At 46.1% G+C, this 24,273-nt stretch overlaps 1 protein-coding gene across 3 annotated transcripts in view; it reads left to right on the top strand.

The window, feature by feature from the left end:
• The first annotated feature begins 2,533 nt into the window (after positions 1-2,533).
• Positions 2,534-24,273, top strand: part of RHOT2 (ras homolog family member T2) — a 41,025-nt gene continuing 19,285 nt past the window's right edge. For 2 of the 3 annotated variants that reach the window (XM_081337911.1, XM_081337913.1), the window contains exons 1-12: positions 2,544-2,649; positions 10,316-10,374; positions 11,179-11,260; positions 12,208-12,251; positions 12,783-12,836; positions 13,119-13,171; positions 14,460-14,568; positions 15,235-15,336; positions 16,736-16,834; positions 20,608-20,716; positions 21,705-21,825; positions 22,154-22,238. In XM_081337911.1, coding sequence (XP_081194037.1) covers positions 2,613-2,649; positions 10,316-10,374; positions 11,179-11,260; positions 12,208-12,251; positions 12,783-12,836; positions 13,119-13,171; positions 14,460-14,568; positions 15,235-15,336; positions 16,736-16,834; positions 20,608-20,716; positions 21,705-21,825; positions 22,154-22,238 — 954 coding nt within the window. In that variant the 5' untranslated portion in view covers positions 2,544-2,612. Of the gene's footprint in view, positions 2,650-10,057; positions 10,204-10,315; positions 10,375-11,178; positions 11,261-12,207; positions 12,252-12,782; positions 12,837-13,118; positions 13,172-14,459; positions 14,569-15,234; positions 15,337-16,735; positions 16,835-20,607; positions 20,717-21,704; positions 21,826-22,153; positions 22,239-24,273 lie in introns of all 3 variants that reach the window. The other variant, XM_081337912.1, reaches the window with a different exon arrangement.

Genomic DNA, 24,273 nt, shown 5'->3' with positions numbered 1-24,273 from the left:
GGTTTCCCCGCACATGCGTGCTAGTTGTTTCCGACTAGGAGCCGGTGCTCATCTCCGTTTCAAAGCCGAAGAGCCAGCGCTTGTCCGAGGACGTCTCCGTGGTCATGTGGCCGGCATGACTAGACGCCAAAGGCGCACGGAACACTGTTCCCTTCCCACTGTAGTGGTCCCTATTTTTCTACTTGCATTTTTACGTGCTTTCGAACTGCTAGGTTGGCAGAAGCTGGGACGAGTAACAGGTGCTCACTCTGTTATGCAGCACTCGGGATTCGACCCGCCAAACTGCCGACCTTCTGGTCGACAAGCTCAACGTCCTAACCCACTGAGCCACCGCGTCCCTTTCTTTAGGAGTAAAAGTCATTAATTTTAGTAACTTTTCTGCCAGAGGAACACCCAATCTCAGGCTGCAATTGTTCTTTCCGTTATAAGACCAAAATTTGCAAAAGAAATATGCAAAGCTGAATTTCACTAATTGTTATACAGATTACACATGGCAGAGAAATTCTGGGCCACATGACTGTTGGGGTTGTCAAGCAATTTCCATCCATTCTTGAGCTTCTTTGTAGAGCTATTGCCGGCTATGTATTTCCCTTTAAATAGTAATCCTTGCCATGACAGCTAAAGTAACATGTCATTTTTCATGTCCCTGTTCATCTTTCATCTCTAAACAAAGTAAGTGTACTTTTTTATTATTGCAAATACAAGAATTGCAAAGAGCTGGAGACATTCTGTCCTGACGTAGGAATTCTCCCAACGGCTGGAAACACATCATTTAATTTCATAAGCACAATAGAAACAACATCTCTGGCTAGATTAGGAAACGATAGCTAAATGATAACTTTAAATATTAGTACTGAATGAATAAGGATTTTTTTTTCTAATTTTGCTTTCTGACACGAGATTTCCCTAAACAATCAGATTAGATTTAGCTTTTTTTTTTTTACAAATGCCCATTAGTCTACACTGGAGTAAAGGAGACATTCTAGAATATGGAAAATTTGCATTACAGATAATTGGGACTAGAATTCTTGTTGCTAACCAAGGTGAGTCATGCTTTATGACCCTTTTTGCCACAGCTGTTAAGCGAACTGCTGCAGTTGTTCAATGAATCTTAGCTGCACAGCGGGCAAGTTTCCTCCCAAATATTTCAGAAGGAAATAATAGCTTTGACTGTTTATCTTTATTTCAATTTAATAATATATTGCTAAGCAATTTTGTTCCAGTTAACTTATTTGAAATTTTGCTGGGGCATCTTGGTAAGATGGATGGATGGATGGATGGATGGATGGATGGATGGATGGATGGAAGGGTGGAAGGGTGGACGGATGGATGGGAAAAAAAGGCCACTAACAGATATGTAGATTGAAAAAAGAATGCCAAATGTCAAAATACAATTGTGGAGACAGATAACAAGCTTTTGGTGCTGCTTACAAGGAGAGCACAACAACCTGCATGGTTACACAATCCTCTCTGCAAAGCCGCAATTACACGGTCTGGGTCTCACCATTGCACAAGTGATGTCATAGCGAGAACCATGATGCCATTCTACACTTGAGAGATACTCAGGCGTGGCTGGGAACTCAGCCAGCTGCATCCCCACCACACATCTGGAGACAGCAGTGAATTGGAGAAAGTTGGCTTGAATCTCAGCTCATCTTTTCTTGGTTGGCTCAATACATTCAGGGAAGTTCACATCCCGAAATATCAATTATCCCACCGCCCTCTTACCCCTGGACCAGAATTCTACTATCTCAACCTAAGTAATGAGTAGTTGGGCCAGAATTCCAGGGGCTAGCAGCCAGTCCAGAAGCAGATGAACCCACCAAAGCTCCGAGTTCTTTTTCTTTAAAATCAGCGTTTCTCAACCTCCGCACCTTTAAGACGTGTGGGCTTCAACACCCAAAATGCCCCAGCCTGCATGAGTTTGAAAACCACTGCAGTAAACACAGTTGGTCCTCAACTTACGGCCTCAGCTGAGCTCAAAATTTCTATTGCTAAGTGAAACATTGTTATGTGAGTTTTGTCCCATTTTTACGATCTTTTTTTTTTTTGCCACCGTTGCTAAGTGAACCACTGCCGTTGTTAAGCAAGTAGCCCGGTTGTCAAGTGAACCTGGCTTCCCCCTTGACTTTGCTCGTCAGAAGGTCCCAAAAGGGGATCCCGGGGCTACAGGACACTACAACCGTCATAAAGGCGAATCAGTTGTCAAGCACCTGAATTTTGATTACAACGACCATGGGGACGCTGCAATAGTTGTAAAGGCGAGTCCTTTTTCTCAATGACCTTGTAACCTTGGACGGTCACTAAACGAGCTGTTGTCACTCGAGGACTAACTGTACTCTTCCAGTGGGGTCCAGCGCGTGGCAGTTCTCTCTGCTAAACTTTGGGGCAACTGATATTCGCAGCCCGCAAAAGGAGGCGGTCCCCCTCGCCTTGCCAAGCAGCAAGGCTGCCGTTTGGCCCTCCGGCCGCAGAGGGCGCGCCAGGCAAAGGCGCAGCGCCGTGCTGGAAGCCGGAAGCGGAAGTGGGAGCCCGACGGCGGCAGCGCCGAGAAAGGTGGGAAGCGGCGGTCGCTGCAGCCCTCTCCTCCTCCTCTCCCCGAAGCCGCGGGGATGAGGCGGGACGTGCGCATTCTCCTGCTGGGGGAAGGTAAGGGCGGGCAAGGGGCGGCCTGCCGGCCTCGGGGGCAGCCCGGGGAGGGCGGGGAGCGCCGCCGCCTGGGCGCTGAGGGGGCGACTCTTGCAGCAGGCAGGAGAAAAGGGGGCGGGGGAGGAGCCGGAGGGGGGGTCTGTGGGCGGGGCCTGAAGGGGCGGAGCTAAGGCGCCCTGGGTGGAGTCAGGAGGCCCGGGGATGACCTTGGAGGAGGTGGAATCGGGACACGTGGGAATGGGGAGTGGCGGAGGGGTCCAAGGAGGGTGGGAAAGTCGCATCCCTTACATCGGTGGGCCTTCAGCTTCCATGGCTTCCACGGCTGGACTACTGCAGTGCTCTCTACACGGGGCTGCCCTTGAAGACCACCCGGAAGCTTCAACTGGTCCATGATGCGGCAAGGCAAGCCGCACCGGGGCATCCCTCGCTATGCCTGTGTGCCACCTCTGCGCTGGTTGCCGGCTTGCGTCCAGGTGCAATTTAAGGTGCTGGCGGCGCCAGCCAGGTAGCATCAAGCCAGGTGGAAACACCTGTCTTCCCGCAGCATCTGCCCTGCTGATTCCATGCTTCAGGGTTGGTGCCCTATTAAAGAATGCCACTTACTGGGATTCTGGGTGGCTGTGGACGTTTCGGGGTGGCAAAGCCCTGCTACAAATCTATGATCAGCTTAGTGGCGAATACAGGTTGTCCTCGACTTACGACAGTTCGTTTAGTGACCAAAGTTGCGACGGAAGTGGAAAAAAGGGACTTAGGACAATCCCTTGCTCTGTCACACTTGGCATCTTATATATATATATATATATTATCTTTTAACGTCTCTGAATTGCTACTGTATTTTTTTTAATGGTTTCAAGCTGTCCAGAGTTGTTGGAAGTCAGGCAGCCTACGAATTTGATATGTGATTGTGGTTCATCGCATAGCCAGATATTCAGATTGTATTTGGCATTTTTATCCACCTATGGAGTCCTTCCCAAGGACCTGGGTTAAGACAGATGTTGTTTGATGGTTTTAAAGGTATCGTCACAGGATGTAAGGTGTTCCAAGCCGCCTCTCTGCAACTGACTGATTGGGATTTTGTCAGTGTTAATGTTGTTCAAGTGGTACTCCAGATGTTTTGGGATTGCATTGAAGTTGCCTAATACTTTTCTTCTTTTTTTGCCAAGCTCAGGCTACTTCTATGTGCAGATCTTGTATTTTGTGTTTTGCGATTCAGTTCTTTCTCTCTTGTTCTGTGAACTCCATGTACTGCCATGTCCACTATCCAAACTTTTTTGTCTTTCTTATTGACAGCTGTTAAGTCCGGGGATTCTGTGGCAGTGGCCTGTGTTTGAATTCTTTAGCAGTTTAGTTTCTTCATTTTATATGCTTTAACTGACGTAATATAAGAGTTGGCCTAGATTGCAGCAGTTTTATATTTATAATTAAATAAATAAATAATGATAGAGAGACCTGATCCTAAAATATCCTGACATTTTTGCTACAGCAGTCCAACCCGGTTATAACTTACAGACCAACTGAAAGAGTTGGGCAGAGGATACCTTGCAAAACTGTTCTAGAAGGTTTTTCGCAAAATAATATGGAAAGCAGAATCCTTTATCTGGCACTATGCTCTCTGGCCTGTGGTGCTGATAAATATGTATTTTCAGGTTGCTGCAGTCTTTGGTAGTAGTATTTAGTTTTTATATTTAATCTTTGCTAAATGCTTTCATTATTTTTTAATTAACTTATGTCAAAATCCATTCAGAATCGGAATCCTGGAGAAAAGGTAGAAGAACATATGGAAAATAGTTTAAGATAACATAGAATGTTACTGGATGCCATTTTGCAAAAGGCAAAATATATTGAGATAGATACCGTATTTTCCGGCCTATAAGACAACTTTTTAACACATGAAAATATTCTCAAAAGTCAGGGGTCGTCTTATACGCCCAGTCGCCTTATACGCCGGAAAATAGTAAATCTTCGGGAGCAGAGACGTTAGTGGAAACGGACAAATCCAGCGCTCGAGAATGGCGAAAGACGGCCTCATAAATAAACCGACCAGCCCAACCGAGGCTGAGGCTCCAGCTTACCGGCGTCCTACGGCAGCAGCCCCCCCTTTTTTTTTTGGAAGGGAGTGGGAGTTAAGCGTGTGCCGAGCCGCTGGCGGTCCGCAAGCACAAGAGCTCAAGGGAGCACAGGAAGCCAGGCGGAGGCCGACCTGACATGTTCGTGCAAAGCTAAGCTTCACCTGACCCTGGGAGTTTGACTTCAGGGTGTGGTGCCGCGGCAAACCTACAGCAACACCCGCCCGGGAAGGCGCAGCTCGGGAATTGCGACAGGCAGATCGCAACGGAAAGCTGGCGCTGGGGCTTCAGCAGCCCGGGGTCGCCCCTCCGCCCTGAAGTAGAAGGCAGCCTTGGGGAGGGTGTGTGTGTGAATCTTAAACTTGCGGCGCAGGGCTGAGCCCGTTTCTTCCCCCCCCCCACTCCTCCGCCGCCCTGTTCATTAACTAACCTATGGAAAGAACCGCCTTCTTTCAGACCTGGTGCCTTCCCGAAGTGTTGGGCCACAATGCTCGTCGCTCCTGGCTGAAACAGCCAGCGCGTGTGGCTGAAGTAGAAGGAGGCGCCAAGGCGAGAGGAGACGAGGTTTAGGCGAGGCAGAGCAAAGCTGATCTCAAGGCCAAAAGCTCTTGATAAACCTTCACCTAATTGAGAAGCAGCCCTGACTTCCTACTTACCCGTATTTTCCGGCATATAAGACTTTAACCCATGAAAATCATCTCAAAAGTTGGGGGTCGTCTTATACGCCCAGTCGTCTTATACGCCGGAAAATACGGTAGATAGATAGATAGATAGATAGATAGATAGATAGATAGATAGATAGATAGATAGATAGATAGATAGATAGATAGATAGATGATAGATAGATAGACAGACAGACAGACAGACAGACATGACAGATGATTGAGATAGAGACAGATGATGGATGATAGGTAGACAGAGACACAGATGATGGAGATGGATGATTGATAGAGATAGATGATGGATGATTGATGGATGGATGGATAGACAGACAATGGAGATGATGGATGATTGATAGAGACAGATAGATAGATAGATAGATAGATAGATAGATAGATGATAGATAGATAGATAGATAGATAGATAGATGATAGATAGATAGATATTCAAACAGAGATGATGGATGATTGATAGAGACAGAGATGATAGATAGATAGACAGACAGACAAATGATTGAGAGAGAGAGGGTGTGTACAGGTAGTTCTTGACTTACGACCACAATTGAGCCCAAAATTTCTTTCTTGCCACAGTTGTTAAGCTAGTAACATGGTTGTTAAGTGAATCTGGCTTCTCCATTGACTTTGCTTGTCAGAACGTCACAAAAGGGAGGCCCTCTGCCATTCTGGAGCAGAGGAGCATATGTTTGGTTTTAGTGTCTGATTTTAACTTTTTTTTGTTTATAATTGTAGGTAACTGTAAGCTGCCCAGAGTTACCCTATGGTAAGATGGGCAGCCAATAAATTTTAGAAATAAATATAAATAATTCCCTTGAAGAATTGAGCAACCAGGAATGAAATGATGGAGGAGAGCAACTTTTTGTGTTATAGCAGTTGAAAGAAGGATGGGTCTGTACTGGCGAGGTTCAGACCTCACATCTGAGGGACCTTATAGTCCATCTCAGTTGCAGTGGGGAGATAACCATTCTGAGTCGCCTTGCTACTTGCCAGGGTTATTAAGGTGAAGATAGCTTATGGGGGACTGTTTGTACAAGAGTAAATTGGGACCTAAAGGTTTTTCCCTCTGGCCTTCCTGCCTTGTGGGTAATGGTAAAAAAAATAGGCTGGAAAATCTGCTGTGGTTGTAAAAAAAATCTTTCTTTATATCATATCTAAGTCATCTTTGTATGAAGAATGGAACACAAATCGCCCTCAACTTAGCGATCGTAATTGGGACTTGAATTTCTGTCATAAGTCATTGCACTGATAAGCCAAGTCGGATCCAGTTTTGCAAGAGGGGTTTCATAAAATTTGTTTTTAATTTTTTTCATTAAGCAAACGATAAAGTTGTTTTAAGCGAATCCAGGTTCCCCAATGGGTATTATTTATTTATTTATTTATTTATTTATTTATTTATTTATTTATTTATTTATTTATTTATTGATTGCTGAAAATTGTCCCCCCAAAAATGTGGTGAATCACGATTGCGTGACTGCAACCCGTGGTAAATGCCAAACCGGTTTCCAATTGTCATTATGTGACCAAGGAGTTGGTGCGATGATTGTTAAGTTGGATCATATCAGTATACGCTGATGATTGATAGGACAAGTGGTAAGTCAGTTTTTCCAAGGCCATTGTAAATTTAAAGTGCCATTAAACAAAGAGTTGTTGGGTGGTGGCTGGGAAATTTGGGGAGTGGAAGACCCCATGTCTTAAAGTTGCCAAGGATGGAGATACCACCCCAGATTTAGCATGTATAATGTTCGCCTAGGATTAGAAAGGCTCAATTAAAACTCCAGTGAACCCAACAGGCAATTGAAATCAGTGCTTCTCACTTTCAACCAATTTAATTCTCGGGGTAAAGGTAAAGGTTTCCCCGCACATGCGTGCTAGTCGTTTCCGACTCTAGGGGCCGGTGCTCATCTCCGTTTCAAAGCCGAAGAGCCGGCGCTTGTCCGAGGACGTCTCCATGGTCATGTGGCCGGCATGACTAGATGCCAAAGGCGCACGGAACCCTGTTACCTTCCCACCGTAGTGGTCCCTATTTTTCTACTTGCATTTTTATGTGCTTTCGAACTGCTAGGTTGGCAGAAGCTGGGACGAGTAACAGGCGCTCACTCTGCTATGCGGCACTTGGGATTCGACCCGCCAAACTGCCGACCTTCTGATCAACAAGCTCAGCGTCCTAACACACTGAGCCACCGCGTCCCTCGGCGGTTGTTAGTGGGTTTTAAAATGGTAATGTGGAGGAGAGGAACTTCTTGAGGAAAGACAGAATGTCCAAGCAAGATCCATTCTGCAGACTCGGAGCTACGGGATGGAACTCAGTGTCTGGGACAGAAACCTAGTATTCATTTCCGGAAGGGATAAAAAAAAATCTGGTATCTAGGCGTGAAATCTGGGTGTGACCCAGTGAACTGTTGAAAGCCACAGAGTGAAAACATTTCCTACTTTTCTTTTCATGTGGAGAAAGAGGGGGAGAGAGAGTGTGTGTGTGTGTTTTTCTGTAGAGCTGTGTTTTTACTTTTATTTCTTCCATAAAGCCATTCATTCTGGGAAATTTATAATAAGGGTTACTTCATAGTACATCAGGGGGGCATTGTTAACCTGGCTGCAATTCTTTTTAAGCAGGCTTTTCTGTCTTTTCTTGAAATTAATAGGACCTTTTTGGAATCCAACCTGAAGTATCGCAGAGCCCCAGTTGACCATTTAACGGCCTGAATCTACAAAAAAAAAACAACTTCAGCTTGCAATCTTGATATTAAAGCCAATCAATCAGATATTTGTTCAAGTTACAGAGTAGTGTCTCAGTTGCAAAACTGGGCTATAGTTTCTTTCCTGGGCAATGTCCTGAAGCCGCTCCATAAATAAGAGCTGAAATCTTCTCCCCCCCCCCCCAAGGCTTGCTGATGCACCAATGTTGTCATTTTGTTTTTATGGCTGATTTTATTGAGCTTCTCTTGGGAACTTGACAACTCTATCATGGAGATGCCTATGGTGAAGAACACTTTGTTTCATGCCCTTCTAAATCTAACCTCAGAAAAATTCTCTGAGCAAACAGATTGTTTTAGAAGAAGGTGGTCCGTCCCCCGTCCCCCGCTAGAAGCTTTAAACTCTAGCTCTGATCTTTACTGGCAATTAATTAACTGTCGTTTGGCTGGAACATGATGAGTTTTGCTCATCATGCTCATCATCTGGAGAAGGTCAAGCTGCTTATTTCTATCATAGATAGTTGGAGGAGTTTGCGTGAGATAGGCGTTCCCCCCAAAACAACCCAGCAAAACAAGTATGAGACCTGGATTTTATTTGGATAATTCAGGATATTTTGTTCAATCGCTAAGTTGTGTGTAACCCTTCTTGACTCTATGGACTACAGTTTGCCAGGCCCGTGTCCTCCACTGCCCCTCAGTTTGCCCAAACTCATGTTCATTGCAGCAGTGACCCTATTTAACTATCTCACCCTCTGTCGTCCCCTTCTCCTTTTGCTTTCCATCTTTCCCAGCATCGTGGCTTCTCTTTTGTTGACCAAAATATTTGAGCTTCAACTCAATTCTGGACATAGCACAGGGTTAAACTAAACAATGCAAACTTCTGACGTGGAAACATTTGGTCGGTGTGATAAGCAAACTGGGGCATTGTAGATTCACTTCAATCCTTTACCATGGTCCACAATATCTTGGGTTTGTGAGATGTGATCCAAAACTGTAAATTGTGGCCAGAAGCAAACAAACTGCATTTGGAGTCAGAGCCAGTGTCCATGTGTGAACATTGTGATGGTCAAGTATGAGCTGGCTGACCATGTATAGTTAGGATGCTCACTAAGTGGTTTTCAGTCAAAGGCTGCAGTTCTGAGGTTAATATGACATGATCCAGCCCTCACATCGCTAGTATATATGTAGCTCTTGACTTACAACAACAGCCCAAAATTTCCATTGCTAGGTAAGACATTTATTGTGGGTTTTGCCCATTTTACAACCTTTCTTGCCACAATTGTTAAGTGAACCACTGCAGTTATTAAATTAGTAATAACTTGGTCTCTTCATACGTTATCCTTAGTGAAGCATGCAAAACAGCATTTGCATTTCTTGCGTCGGATGAGGAGAGCGCATCTTTCTCCTTCTGTCCTGCCCACTTTTTACAGAGGCACAATTGAGAGCGTACTGCATCGCTGCTTGGTTTGGGGGTAGCAGAGCCTCAGACAGAAGATCCACACAGAGTGGTGAGGACAGCTGAGAAGATTATAGGAAGCCCGCTTCCCGTGATTCAGGGTACTGTTTACAAGCGCTTATATGTGCTGAGAGCTCAAAGCATTGTTAGAGACCCCACACACCCACTTCACGGTCTGTTTCTGTTGCTCCCCTCTGAGAGGAGGTTTAGAAGTATTTATAGCAGAACTACGAGATTCTGTAACAGCTTTGTTCCTTATGCCATCCGTCTTGTAAATTCGCAGGATTCTCTTTTTTTGCCATGTATGTGTATACATTCGAACTAGACTGTGATGTTTCTCAGTGTCGTGTGTGTGTGAGACAGAGTACATGGATAATGGTATTTTTTCGAGAGCTGAATGCAACAAAATTTCATTTTAATGTATGCTGATTAGTGTACGTTTAAAGTGATAATAACGTTTTCTATTCTGTTCTATTCTATTACATTCCATTCTATTCTATTATTAATACACTGGTTAAGTGAACTGGGATTGACATGGCTTGTCAGAAGGTCGCAAAAGGGGATCACATGACCCTGGGACACTGTAACCGTCATAAATACATGCCAGTTGCCAAGCATTCAAATTGTGATGACCTGGCCATGGGGATGCTGCAACAATCATAAGTGTGAGAAACAGTCTTTTTTATTCCAGTGTTTGTTGTAACGTTCAGTGGTCACTAAATGAATGGCTTGTAAGTTGAGGACTATCTGTAACTATATTGCTTCTCTTTCTTATAGCCCAAGTGGGGAAAACATCCTTGATCATGGCTCTGGTGGGTGAGGAGTTCCCTGAGGAGGTGAGTACAGGTTGCTGTTGCTACATATAATAATAATAAGTTGGAAGGGACCTTGGAGGTCATCTAGTCCAACCAGTGTTGGAGCATTCACCACTTCTGGTGTCAGGTTGTTCCACTGGTTAATTGTTCTAACTGTCAGGAAGCTTCTCTTTAGTTCCAGGTTGCTTCTCTCTTTGGTTAGTTTCCATCTGTTGCTTCTTGTCCTGCCTTCAGGCACTTTGGACTCCCTCTTCTTTGTGGCAGCCCCTGAAATATTGGAACGCTGCTATCATGTCCCCCCTGGTCCTTTTCTTCTTTAAACTAGACTTACCCAATTCCAGCAGCCGTTCCTTATATCTTTTAGCCTCCAGTCCCCTAATCATCTTCGTTGCTCTTCTCTGCAGTCTTTCTAGAGTCTCAACATATTTTTTACATCGTGGTGACCAAAACTGGATGCAACGTTCCCAGTGTGGCCTTACCAAGGCATTGTAAAGTGGTATTAACACTTCACGTGAACTTGATTCTATCCCTCTGATTCTATCCCTCTGCTGCTGCTCTTACTCTGCCTTGTAGCCCTAAAACTTCCCCATAGAAATGTATGAGCAGGACAAAAATAGATTTATACTATCTGTGACATACAAAAAAAGGAAGAAGAAACCAGGACAGTCCTTCTTGCAGGATTGTAATGACCCTGGATGGTGGTTTTTGGTCTGTCACCTATTTTTTAAATCTAGAGTTTGTACGTGAGGGAACTACACAGATAAATATAGACAAGCCTTTATCATCTGAGAATAGCCAGTGATAACCTTTTTTTTTTTACCCCAGGTTCCTCCTCGGGCCGAAGAGATCATAATCCCTGCAGATGTCACTCCTGAGAAAGTCCCCACCCACATCGTAGACTATTCAGGTAGGTCGCGGGCATAAATGACAGGTGAATTTGTGGATAAGAAGCCAGGAATACGCCCCAAGCAGTGCCACATGGAAGGAGACAACATCATGGTTTACTGTGACGCCCTGTGAGTTGAAAGGTTGGGATTCAGGCTGGAAGGTTGTTGGTTTTTTCCTTCCCCTCTGTATTTGCACAATTTTATTTATGTTTATTTGTATCCTGCCTTTATTGCTTTTACAAATACCTCAAGGCGGTGAACATATCCAACACACTTTCCTCCTCGTATTTCCCCCACAACAACCTTGTAAGGTGGGTTGAGCTGAGAGAGAGAGGGACCAGCCCAAAGCCACCCGGATGCCCTTCATAGCTAAGGCAGGACTTGAACTCACAGTCTCCTGGTGGTTGGCCTAAATTCATCCAGCCGGCTTTCATGCCTAAAGTGGGACTAGAACTCATGGTCTCCTGGTGGCTGGCCTAAACTAAGGTCATCCAGCCAGCTTTCGTGCCTAAGGTGGGACTAGAACTCACCGTCTCCTGGTGGTTGACCTAAAGTCATCCAGCCAGCTTTCACACCTAAAGCAGGTCTAGAACTCACTGTCTCCTGGTGGTTGACCTAAAGTCATCCAGCCAGCTTTCGTGCCTAAGGTGGGACTAGAACTCACCGTCTCCTGGTGGTTGACCTAAAGTCATCCAGCCAGCTTTTACACCTAAAGCGGGACTAGAACTCACCGTCTCCTGCTTTCTAGGCTGATGTTTTAACCACTAGACCAAACTGGCTCTTCACCGTCCTATCCCTGAAAGTGAGCATCCAGCAAGAGCTCCTTCCTTCCCGGAGCCATAGGTAGGGCCAGCCTGGTCCCGCTGTTGCCTTAACATCCCATCTATGGTGGATAGGATGCTTCTGACTTTGCACATGGGTGAAAGATTGCAGGGCCAACTCGTGCCCCTTTTGTGTCTCCTTTCAGAAGCCGAACAGACGGAAGAAGAGCTGCAAGAAGAGATTTCCAAGGTGATCCTAAAGTCCACTAAGGAGGGGCGGGGCGGGCCTGGAACAGCTCCCCTCCCCCTCCCTCTCTTTGCTTTCCTGAACTGGGGACACCAAAACTCTTCCTAAATCCCACCCAAAGCAGGGTGGAAAGTAATCTGATCCATTTTATCTTTGCTTCATCGATGCTTGTCAGTAGCAGCGCTATGAGAATTGAACCTACCAGCTTAAGGCAGGAGAACCCGTTCTGTCATAGCTTGGAATGACCCTAAAATGACCCTTTATTTGGGTAACAGTTCCTGAATATTTCTGTCAAGGTCATCTTTCTGGCATCAGCAGAGCTATCTCCCTGCCATGCTGGTGTTCATGAATGGAGGGCATTATTGTGCCAACTGACTGTAGCAGTGCATCAAACCATAGTTGGCTCACGTTGAGGGTGCTAAGCCCAGCATTGAGGATGCAGGTTCTTTGTACCAAAAATAATCTGGAAAAGAGATTTGGGCTGGAGAGGTCTGTGCATTTGTTCGAACTCTGTCCCACTTTTCTCCGTTGCAGGCAAACGTGGTGTGCATGGTCTATGACGTCACCGAGGAGGCCACCATTGACAAGGTAACACCATGGGCCTCTTGGGTGCCCCTCCGCAAGTCCACAATTGCGCTGCTTCTCCCTGCTTTGACTTTCCTACCCAAGGCCCGATGAGTTCTGTACCTCATGGTGTTTCTTTGCTGCCTTGGATGGGTGCTGATCTCGACTGGAGTGGGGGGGGGGAGCCTCGATGTCATGGTGGGACTTGGGTGTCTCCTCAAGGGCTGATTTCTTAAAAAATCGGGGATTGAGTTGGGGCATGGAGATTCTCCCTCCCACTTGCTTTTCCCTTCCTTTTCCCTCCAGATTCGGACAAAATGGATTCCAATGGTGAATGGTGGCATTGAGCGATGTGCCAGGTATCTAATGTCTTACAGGGTGGGTTGTGCTGCTTTGGTTCTCATGGCTCTGTTAACAAATCTGTTTTTCTTCAGGGGGAATGTGGGGGGGCGTAGTGGCACAGCGGCTCAAAGACACCGGATCTGTCGGCCAGAGATAGTCGGCACTCCGGCAGTTCAAGCCCATGGCACCACGTGGTGGAGTGAGCTCCTGTCATTTGCCTTAGCTCAGCAGTGGCACTCAGAGCCCTCTCTGTGGGCACACGTGCGGCCCGCACAGAGCAGCACAGCCAAGGACATGGCAGCCAGGACAAGACTCCATGCACAGTTGATGCCGTGGGACATGGAGGGAGGACGTGGCTGCCATGGCGTTGCTGGGCTGCCATGGCGATCTGCAGCGGGCCATGGATGCAGTGGGTGGCCCTGCGGGCAGGCGGGGCAGGGGCGGGACCGGTTTTCGGGCACACGGTCTCTAAAAGGCTCGCCATCACTGCCCTGCCCACCTAGCAGTTCGAAAGCACGTAAAACTGCAAATAGATAAATAGGTACTACCCTTCTGGGAAAAGCCAGCCACGTTCCATGTGGTGCTGGCTCCAGATCTGCCTGGATGCGCGGTGAGGTTGGTGGAAGAAAGCATGGGTGACCCAGCACCCCAAACGCTGCTAGCCGGCTGGTGGAAAGCTAGTTCTCCCCCCTGCGGTGTACCATGGATAGCATGTACAAAATAAACCAGCAATCTTAGGTTACCAGAACTATGGGCAGTCCTTGACCCACGACCACAATCAAGCCCAAAATTACCATTGCTAAGTGAGGCAGTTGTTAAAGTGAATTTTGCTCTGTTTTATGACTGTTCTCACCATCGTTGTTAAGGGAATCACTGCAGTTGTTAAGTTGGTCACACGGTTGTTCAGTGAATCTGGCTTCCCCCCCCCATTGGCTGCGTGTCGGAAGGTCACAAAAGGGGGGATCACGTGAACCCGGGACGCCGCGACCGTCATAAATGTAAACGGGTTGCCAAGCCTGCAAATTTTTGATCATGTGACCGTGGGGAATGCTGCAAGGGTCCTAGGTTTGGGGAAAGGTCCTAAGTCACCTTTTTTGGTGCCGCTCTCACTTTGAGCGGTCACTAAACGAACAGTTGTAAGTCGAGGACTACCTGTACTGTGTGGTTAAAAAGCATTGTTAGATCTCCCTCCCATGTGCTTAAAAATGAAAAAAAAAACCTCCTGCCCACCCCACCCCTTTCCTGCTCCTTTGGACCCTCCTCCCATCCTGAAGAGTTCTCTCCAAAATGTTTCTTCCTTTCAAGGATCCCCATCATCCTCGTGGGAAACAAGTCTGACCTGCACACCGGAAGCTCCATGGAAACCATCCTGCCCATTATGAACCAGTTCTCTGAGATCGAGACCTGTGTGGAGGTGAGGAATTGTCTGCACGTTGGCAGGGACCTAGCGCAAACCTTTGACACTGGGGTGAAGGAGAAGCCCTTTAGGACGGGGTCGCCAACCCACAGGCCGCTCCTGGGCCTCGAGCCATTTGGAACCGGGCCGTGGAAGTGACGGGCCAGCGAGCCTGTGCACCGCATGCTCCATTTGCGTGAGTGGCAGGTGCACGTGCCCACCGCTCGCGCGAAGGGAGCTGCAGACGGGCGCGCAGTTGCCCACCACTCCCGTGGAACCATCCTTCTCCCCCACCCTGCCACACACACACACACACACACACACACACACACGCCGGGCCACAAAGCTGGAAAGATTGAGGATCTCTGCTTTACGAGAGTTGAACTAGAAACTCCTCCGCTGATTTAGCGGGAGCACATATTTTGCATCCAGGAGACCCCAAATTTAGGCCAGCGACTTCTCTGCTTTTTCCTCTTCTGACGTGATACGACGCCACACCAGAATTGTTCTTCCAGTGAGAACTGGAGGAAAAGAGGCTTCACTTGTAGTCTTTCAATGGTGCCTGCTTTCGTGGTCGTCCTGAGATGGAGCACTTTGGAGTGTCATTTCAATATATCGGTTTTATTTACTGACGAGCACTTCCTGGTCTCTGAATCGGCGTCTCTCTCCCTCTTTCTACACCAGTGTTCGGCGAAGAATCTGAAAAACATTTCCGAGCTTTTCTACTATGCCCAGAAAGCTGTTCTTCACCCAACTGCCCCTCTCTATGATCCGGAGGAGAAACAGGTAAACATCTGCATAATAACGTTGCTATTAGTGTAGCAGGCAGGACCGGAACGAGTTAGACAAGCTTACTAGAACTTCTAATAAGTAAATTTCATTAAAGGAAAACGAGAAAGCCATGGCGAAAAGAATTCTAATGACTACAGGTAATCCTTGACTTACAACAGTTCATTTAGGGACCGAAGTTACAACAGCACTGGAAAGAGTGGCTTACCACCTTTTCTCACACTTACGACCGTTGCAGCATCCCCAGGGTCATGTGATCAGAATTCAGACGCTCGGCAACTGACTCACGTTTACGTCGGTCGCAGTGTCCCGGGGTCACGTGATCCCCTTTTTTGCGACCTTCTGACAAGCAAAGTCAATGGGGGAAGCCAGATTCACTTAACAACCATGATACTAATTTAACAGCTGCAGCGATTCACTTAACAACTGCGGCAAAAAACGAGCAAAATTCACTTAACAAATGTCTCGCTTAGCAACAAAAATTTGGGCTTCAGTTGTGGACGTAAGTCGAGGACTACCTCTGTCTTTTGTAAATCTTAGTTGCTGGTTTTAGGCGGTATGGAGGGCTCGCCGCAATGCCATTTACAGAGCCAATAAATGTATGATTAAATCTTGGCTTTGTGTAGAGTCTTGGTGGCGCAGTGGTTAGAATCCAGTGTTGCAGGCAAAAATTCTGCCCACAGCCTGGAGTTTGATCCTGAACGGCTCAAGGTTGACTCAGCCTTCAGCCCTTCCAACGTCGGTAAAGTGAAGACCCAGATTGTTAGGGGCAAGGTGTTGACTCTAAATCACAGGTCCCTGACCTTTTGGGCACCAGGGACCGGTTAAGTGAAGAGAGGTTTATCCGTGGACTGGAGGGCGCGTGGTCTTGTGTGCCGCTTGCATCCCCCAGATGGGGCTTTTTTTTTGTGCGGCCCGGTTGTTGGCATGCTGCGGCCCGGTACCGGTCCACGGACCTGGGGTTGGGGACCCCTAAACTCTAAACTGCCCAGAGAGTGCTGCGAAGCCCTAAAGAGCAGTATATAAGTCCAAGTGCTATTGCTATATACAATTTTGTTACTCTGTGGTTCCTAAGCTGGTTGTTGACCACAACTGTGGACCTGATAGGAAATTCTGGCCTTGGGAAAGAACCTACAGTAGGGAAAGATAGTCTTCAACCTGATGGCTTCCAGATCTAGTGGATTTCATCTAAGTTTCCCAACAAAGCTGACCTTCCAGACATTTGGAGAAGCACCAGTTTGGAGAAGACTTTTCCAGACTCTTAGGCAAAACAGCTTCAGTTCATCGTCTTCTCCATCCCTCTGTGCCTAGGATGATGGCATTGCAGGAAATGCAAGGTACTTCGTATTCCCTCTCTTTAAAATTACCTCTTTCTTTCACCTCTCCGTTCGTTCAGTTAAGGCCAGCATGTGCGCAAGCGCTCACTCGGATTTTCAACATGTCTGATCAAGACAACAACCAGATCCTAAGTGATGAAGAACTTAACTATTTCCAGGTACCGTTTTGTTTTTAATGGGGGGGAAGCCGGAGCGGGGGTGGGGGGGCGAGGAAGAAACTGGAAATCTTTGTGTATTCTCAGAAGGTCCGTTGGTACCAAATCTGATGCCCTGACTGGATACGTTGAGATTTGTAACCTTATGGGGGAGCTTCAGGCCTTTTTTTTTTGTTTCAGTAGGCATACCCATTTAACAGCAGTACAGCTTTTGATCAATTGAATTGGCAATTTTTGATGAAAGTTTTAGGTAAAATGAATTTTGGGGATAAATTTTTGCAACCAATTAGGGCATTATATCAAAAACAAACTGCCCGAATAATAGTTAACAATAGTTTGACTGAAGCATGTAATATTGAGAAGGGCACAAGGCAAGGGTGTCCGTTATCGCCTTTACTATTTGTGTTAACATTGGAGATATTACTAGTTAAAATACGGAATTCGGAAAGAATTAAGGGTATACAAATTAGAGATCAGGATTATAGATTGAGGGCGTTTGCAGATGATCTGGTTGTTACAGTGACCCAGCCAGAAAACTCTGTTGTGGACCTGATGGAGATAATAATGCAATATGGGAGGGTTTCTGGATTTAAAGTTAATGCACAAAAAACTAAAATTCTGGCCAAAAATATGACAGTATCACAAAAGGCTCTTTTAGAAGGATTAACTGGATTTGAGATTGCTAAAAGGGTCAAATATTTGGGGGTGTTTTTGTCACCCTCTAATACTAAGTTATATAAAAATAACTATGAAAAATTATGGGGAAAAATTCAAAAAGAAATGGAGAGTTGGGAAAAATTGCAATTGTCTTTGCTGGGAAGAATCGCAGCAGTGAAAATGAATGTCCTGCCTAAATTTTTATTCTTATTTCAAATGATACCGGTTCTTAAGAAAGATTCTAATTTGGAAGAATGGCAACGGGGTATCAATAAATTTGTTTGGGCAGGGAAAAGGCCACGAGTTAAATTTAAGATTATGCAGGATACTCGTGAAAGAGGAGGTCTTAAAATGCCCAATCTTAAATTATATTATGAAGCTGCTGCGTTAGCAGGAATAAGTGACTGGATTAATTTGACACAAGAGAGATTATTAAATCTTGAGGGCCATGACTTGTTATTTGGCTGGCATGCATATTTGTTGTATGATAAGAAGGTAGATAATGTGTTTAAAGTGCATATTTTAAGACAGGCATTGTTGAGAGTTTGGAAGAAGTATAGACATAAGTTAGATTACAAGATGCCGTTGTGGGCAATCCCAAAGCACGCAATAGAAAACATAAATGTTGGCTTCAAACATGATGTGACTACGTATAAGGAGATTTTAAGCTTGGAAAGAAATGTCTGGTGTTTGAAGCCGTACAACCTCTTGCGAGATGAGAAGATTGTTCAAACTTGGTTTCAATATACTCAGTTACGGGCCAGGTGGAAAGAAGATCAGAAAATTGGTTTTGCAATGACTGATGAAAATTTGATAAAGCAAATTAGAAATCAGGGTCCAGCACATATCAAACGGATATATCTTGCATTGATAGAAATTGACTCAGAAACAGAACTTGTTAAGGATTGTATGATAAAATGGGCCCAGAACATCCAAGAAGTTATTACAATGGACACGTGGGAAAAGATCTGGGTGAGGAACGTAAAATTTACACAAGCTCAAAACCTAAGAGAGAACTTTTATAAAATGTTTTATAGATGGCATTTAGATCCTAAAAAGCTCGCAAGTATGTATCCGAATTATCAGCCAAAATGCTGGAGGTGCGGTGGTGAAGATGCAACATATTTTCACATATGGTGGACCTGTAAAAAGGTCAAGGCTTTTTGGATAAAAATTTGGTGGAATATGCAGAAGATCTTCAAGCAAAGGATAAAGTTTTGTCCGCAATTCTTTTTGTTGGGTATAATTACAGATGCTACTGTTGTGGACACTAAGTTGATGTTGAATATAATTACAGCAGCAAGACTTTTAATAGGTCAATATTGGAAGAAGGAGGAACTGCCGACTATAGAAGAATGGACTTTAAAGGTTTCTGACCTGGCAGAAATGGCAAAGATCTCGGCTTATTTGAAAGATCATTCGCAAGAACGTTATATTATGGAGTGGAAAAAATGGATTGAATATATCCAGAACAAATATGGGACTAAAAAGTTTCATTTAGCATTTGAATAAGTCTTCCTTTCTATTTTCTTTTTTTTTCTATATGGAATATTAGTATTGCTTGTAGTTATCTTATATGAGCTAGAGAGTGATAGATTTTTGAATTTATTATTGGTAGCAAATGGATGTTTATGATTGTTTTTTTTTTGTTTTTATACCCTGTACTTAGCTCTGGGAAGTCGGGGGGGGGGGGGGGAGGGAGGAAAGGGGGGGGAGGGGTAGGGAGGGATAGGTAGGGGAGGGGGAGGGGGGGATTGTTAAAGATAAAATGTATTTTAAAACTTTTCAATAAAAAAAAATAGCAGTACAGATAGTCCTCAACTTACGACCGCAGTTGAATCCCAGATTTCTGTGGCTAAGCAAAACATTGGTTGCATGAGTTTCGCCCCATTTTACGAGCTTTCTTGCCATGTTTGCTATCTGCAGTTGTTCAGTTAGTAACGCCGCTTGCTGAGTGAATCTGGCTTTGCCCTTGACTTTGCTTGTCAGAAAGTCGCAAACACGGATCACAGGACGCTGCAACCGTCATAAGTACATGCCAGTTGCCAAGTCTCCGGGTTTTCATCACATGATCATGGAGAATGCTGCAGTGGCCTCAAGTGTGAACAAGGGTCCTAAGTTGTAACTTCGAACAGTCGGTAAATGACCTGTTGTAAATTGAGGACCGCTTGTATTTCAGATCTGAAAGCAATTTCCAGACATCTCTTGATCCCTTAGACGTTGACTTTGAGAGAATTTGGAATATATCCAAGCTGAATATGGAACATCCCAGCTTTCAAGAAGCAGCTGAGCTGTTACCTGCTCTCTGAGTCTATATGATGCTTCTATTGGTTCTTTGATGCAGGGCTTTTCAACCAGTGGTACGGGTACCACCTGTGGTACATTGGCATGTGGCAGGTGGTACACAACCATCCTAGAAAAGTGGTAGCGGGGGAGGGGAATGAGCTGAACCGGTGGCAGCACCGCACAAGCCTGAGCGAGAGACGGCTGGAGCTGCAGGGCTATCAGGGCTCAGCAGAAGCGCCAGGATCAGCGCCAGGCTCCAGCTGGAGTTCGGCACTGATCCTGATGCTTCTGCTGAGCCCAGAAGAAGCGCTGATCAGCTGGAACGTTGCAGCATCTCCAGGGTCTTGTGATTTACATTCAGATGCTTGGCAACTCATTCATATTTATGACGGTCAGTGTCCCAGGGTCATGTGAAGTGACCAAAACCTGCTGCAACCACCCAGCAGATGAGAAGGGAATTAAAAACCAAACTCCTCCCACCCCACCTCTGCTGCCAATCCTCACAATGACAACCTCAGATAGGAGGAACAGCGCCGGCAGGTGGGCAGGCAGTGCTCGGCTGTGGCTTGGGGGGCACTTTTTCCAGTGCCATTGTAACTTCGAACAGTCACTAAGCAAACTGTTGTAAGTCGAGGACTACCTGTACTTCATCACTTTTTTCCTTTTTTTTTTCTGGTCATCAAGTTTTTGACCCCTTGCTAGGCGACTGGTGGTACTCGGATGTTGCCGTATCCTAAAAGTGGTAGAATGGGTGAAAAGGTTGAAAAGCCCTGCTTTGATGCATAGACCGGTCCCTTTTTGTGACTGATCTCCTTGTTTTTCTTGGGAAGTAGAAGTCCTGCTTTGGAAACCCGTTGGCTCCTCAGGCTCTGGAAGATGTAAAAATGGTGGTGTGGAAGAACACAACAGATGGTGTCCAGGACAATGGCCTTACACTCAACGGTAAATACAGCAGTCTGCTCTTTAAGTAGCTGGCCCTGGAAATGATAAAAAAAAGATGCTGAGACTCTAGAAAGGGCACAGAGAAGAGCAACAAAGCTGTTTGGGGGCCTGGAGGCTAAAACGTATGAGGAATGGTTGCAGGAATTGGATATGTCTAGTTGAGTGAAAAGAAAGATTAGGGATGATACGATAGCAGTCTTCCAATAGTTGAGGGGCTGCCCCAAAGAAGAGGGAGTCAAGCTATTCTCCAAAGCACCTGAAAGCAGGACAAGAAGCAATGGATGGGAACTAATCAAGGAGAGAAGCAACCTAGAACTAAGGAGAAACTTCCTGGCAATTAAAATTAATCAGTGGAACAGCTTGCCTCCAGATGTTGTGGGTGCTCCAACCCTGGAGGTTTTTAAGAAGAGATTGTCCAATGGTATTGTTCAGACAATTGTCTGGAAGGGTATAGGGCAGTGATGGCGAACCATTTAGAGACCGAGTGCCCAAACTGGAACCCAAAACCCACTAATGTATCGTCGGATGCTGGGTGGGTGTGGCCCATTGGGTGGGCAGGAGTGGCTGTGGTGGTAACAGCAGACTGGGTGGGACTGAAAAATTCAATCAATCAATTCCAACTTTGCAAGATTTTTTTTCCCCCGCAAGAAGTTGAAATTGATTGAACCTTTTTTTTTTTTGCACACGGCGGCAGAGGCTTAAAGCGAAAAGGTTTTATAAAACCCAGCTGAAGGCCTAGGACTGGGGCGACGGCGCGCGTGCCCACAGAGAGGGCTCTGCGTGCCACGTTTGCCACCATGGGCATAGGGTCTCCTGCTTGAGCAGGGGGTTGGACTAGAAGACCTTCAAAGTCCCTTCCAACTCTGATGTTCTGTTCTGTTCCTCCTCAGAGGTTGGGAAGACTCAAATCTGTCCCCTATGGGGTACCTTTGTTGTAACTGCCTTTTCTGAACAATACTCTTGTACCCACCCCCTTGTTCCTACCCAGGCTTCCTTTTCCTCAACACCCTCTTCATCCAGAGAGGCCGTCACGAGACGACATGGACCATTCTCCGCCGCTTTGGCTATGACGATGCCCTGGAGCTGACTGATGACTATCTCTGCCCAGTGTGAGTCAGCTTGAATCCTCGACTTACATCTTAAGAACCGAAACCATTGGCTTAATGTCCGTGGCCAAAAAAAAAAAAGTCCTAAAATCAGACAAGGCTCCCTTAACAACTGGCAGTGGAAATTCTGGTCCCAGTTTTGGTGTTTTCCCCGAAAGTAAGGCCTACACCAACAATAAAGCCCTAGCTTGATTTTGGGGGGTGGGCCTAATAAAAGGATTACCTGGGCATTGCGTTGCGCCCAATTTGCGGTATCTCAGGTGGTTTGTAGTAGTTGGAAAAATTGTCGAACTGCAGGATCCGCTTCAAGTTCTGCTCTTGTTTCGTTCAGGATCCGGGTACCCCAGGACTGTTCCACAGAGCTCAACCACTTTGGTTACCAGTTCCTGCAACGGATGTTTGAGAAACATGACAAGGTAAGTGGTGGAGAAGCCGAAACAGTGTCTCCCTGTTGTGTTTTTCCCCGAGAGAGGGTGCCTAATGGTTGATCCCATATCTTGCCAAGGACAGCTGATCCTGAAGCAATGCTCTTTTTTAAAAAAAAAACTTGCCTTCCTTTCGTGGAAGCCCTAGATCAGGGGTAGGCAACCTTGGCTCTTTTAGGACTCGTGGACTTCAACTCCCAGAATTCCTCAGCCAGCATGGGGGAACTACGGCCCCTTCATGACTTGTGGACTTCAGCTCCCAGAATTCCTCAGCCAGCATGGCTCAGCTTGGAAACCTCTCTCTTTCCCCTCAGCATGGCTGGCTCAGGAATTCTGGGAGTTGAAGTCCGCGAGTCATGAAGGGGCTATAATTCCCCATGCTGGCTCAGGAATTCTGGAAGTTGAAGTCTATTGCCCTAATTCAGGGGTAGGCAACTTTGGCTCTTTTAGGACTCGTGGACTTCAACTCCCAGAATTCCTGAGCCAGCATGGCTCAGCTTGGAAACCTCTCACTTTCCCCTTGGCATGGCTGGCTCAGGAATTCTGGGAGTTGAGGTCCACGAGTCATAAAAGAGCCAAGGTTGCCTAGCCCTGCCCTAAATAGATTGTCCTGGAGGGGGAATTAGCATTCTTCCTTGAGCCTTTCTCAAAATTGGTGAAAAATGCTACCCCTGAATTTCGGCCGTGTGGTCTTGGCAAGGTTTCCTGAGCTGGAAATTATGAGACGGGCAAGAGATTGGGTATCTACTGTAGCTGATTTGTGTCCAACTCGAGAGAACTTGCCTTGCTCAGTCAAGTTGTCCTTGTTCCCACCCTGAGAGGCCTCCAGGGCTGTGTTTCTCAACTTTGGCAACTTTTAAGGTGTGTGGACTTCAGAATTCCCAGAATTCCCTAGCCAGCAAGGTTGAAAAACACTGCTCCAAAATATAGAATCCGTAGTCCCCCTTCTCCTTCGTGCTCACTGTGCCAATGTGCTGCTTTCAACATACCAGTTCCAATTCCCAGTCATGCTTACAAACGGCATCAATACGGCAGCGCTCTCCTACAGATCTTCATTGGTCCCGTCTCTCTGCTTCCCAAACACACCGACTATGTTTTTTCCAAGAGCATTTCCTGTTTGGCCAGCCATTAGATCAGTCGGGTTCAAATTTGCATCGATGGGCAGAGTACAAGGATCCTACAACATTGCTGGGTGCAAAAACCACGCATGGTGATGAATGGGCTGCATTAACAGAGAATTTAGACTTCTGGTAATATGTCGCTTGGCGGACTTGTCTGCTCAGTCTTGGTTCTTGTTGTAGACCGGGGGGGTCTTCAAACCTGGCCCTTTGATGACTTGTGGACTTCAACTCCCAGAATTCCTCATCCAGGCACGCTGGCTGAGGAATTCTGGGAGTTGAAGTCCAGAAGTCATCAAAGGACCAAGTTTGAAGACCTCTGCTGTAGACTCCGGAAGACGTGTTCCTCTGCAGTTTTATCATTCTCCCGCCTGGCAAAAGTGGCGATAGCAATGCCAGCCCTATCTTAAGTTCAAATGATGAAAGCTACAACTTTTGAGAGAATGGGAAGAGAAAAGAGAAGCCATAGAAAGACTTGACGTGTCAACCTGAAAGCTCCCTTTGTTGGGAAAGAAAACAGGGGAGGCGTCACATCCCGTCAGTTTGAGAGCTGGAAGGGAAGGAAAGCTGTCCTGGTCCTTTGACCCCAGCATTAAACTCAGGGGTCTTCCAACTTGGCCCTTTGAGGACTTGTGGACTTCAACTCCCAGAATTCCTCAGCCAGGATGCTTTAAGACAGGGGTCTTCCAATTTGGCCCTTTGATGACTTGTGGACTTCAACTCCCAGAATTCCTGGCATGCCTGGCTGAGGAATTCTGGGAGTTGAAGCCCACAAGTCATCAAAGGGCCCAGTTGGAAGACCCCCTGATTAAGCTGTTCCTCCTCTTGAAGGCATCTTGCCCAGGAAGAAAGAAGCCAGAACTCTCGACTTCTCTGTTGGTGATGGCAAGCAGCACTGACTCCTGGGA

Source organism: Vipera berus (assembly GCF_964194415.1).
Source record: "Vipera berus genome assembly, chromosome: 13".
Taxonomy (NCBI): Eukaryota; Metazoa; Chordata; class Lepidosauria; order Squamata; family Viperidae; genus Vipera; species Vipera berus.
Note: the sequence above shows the minus strand (reverse complement) of the source record. Positions and strands in the feature narration are given on the sequence as shown.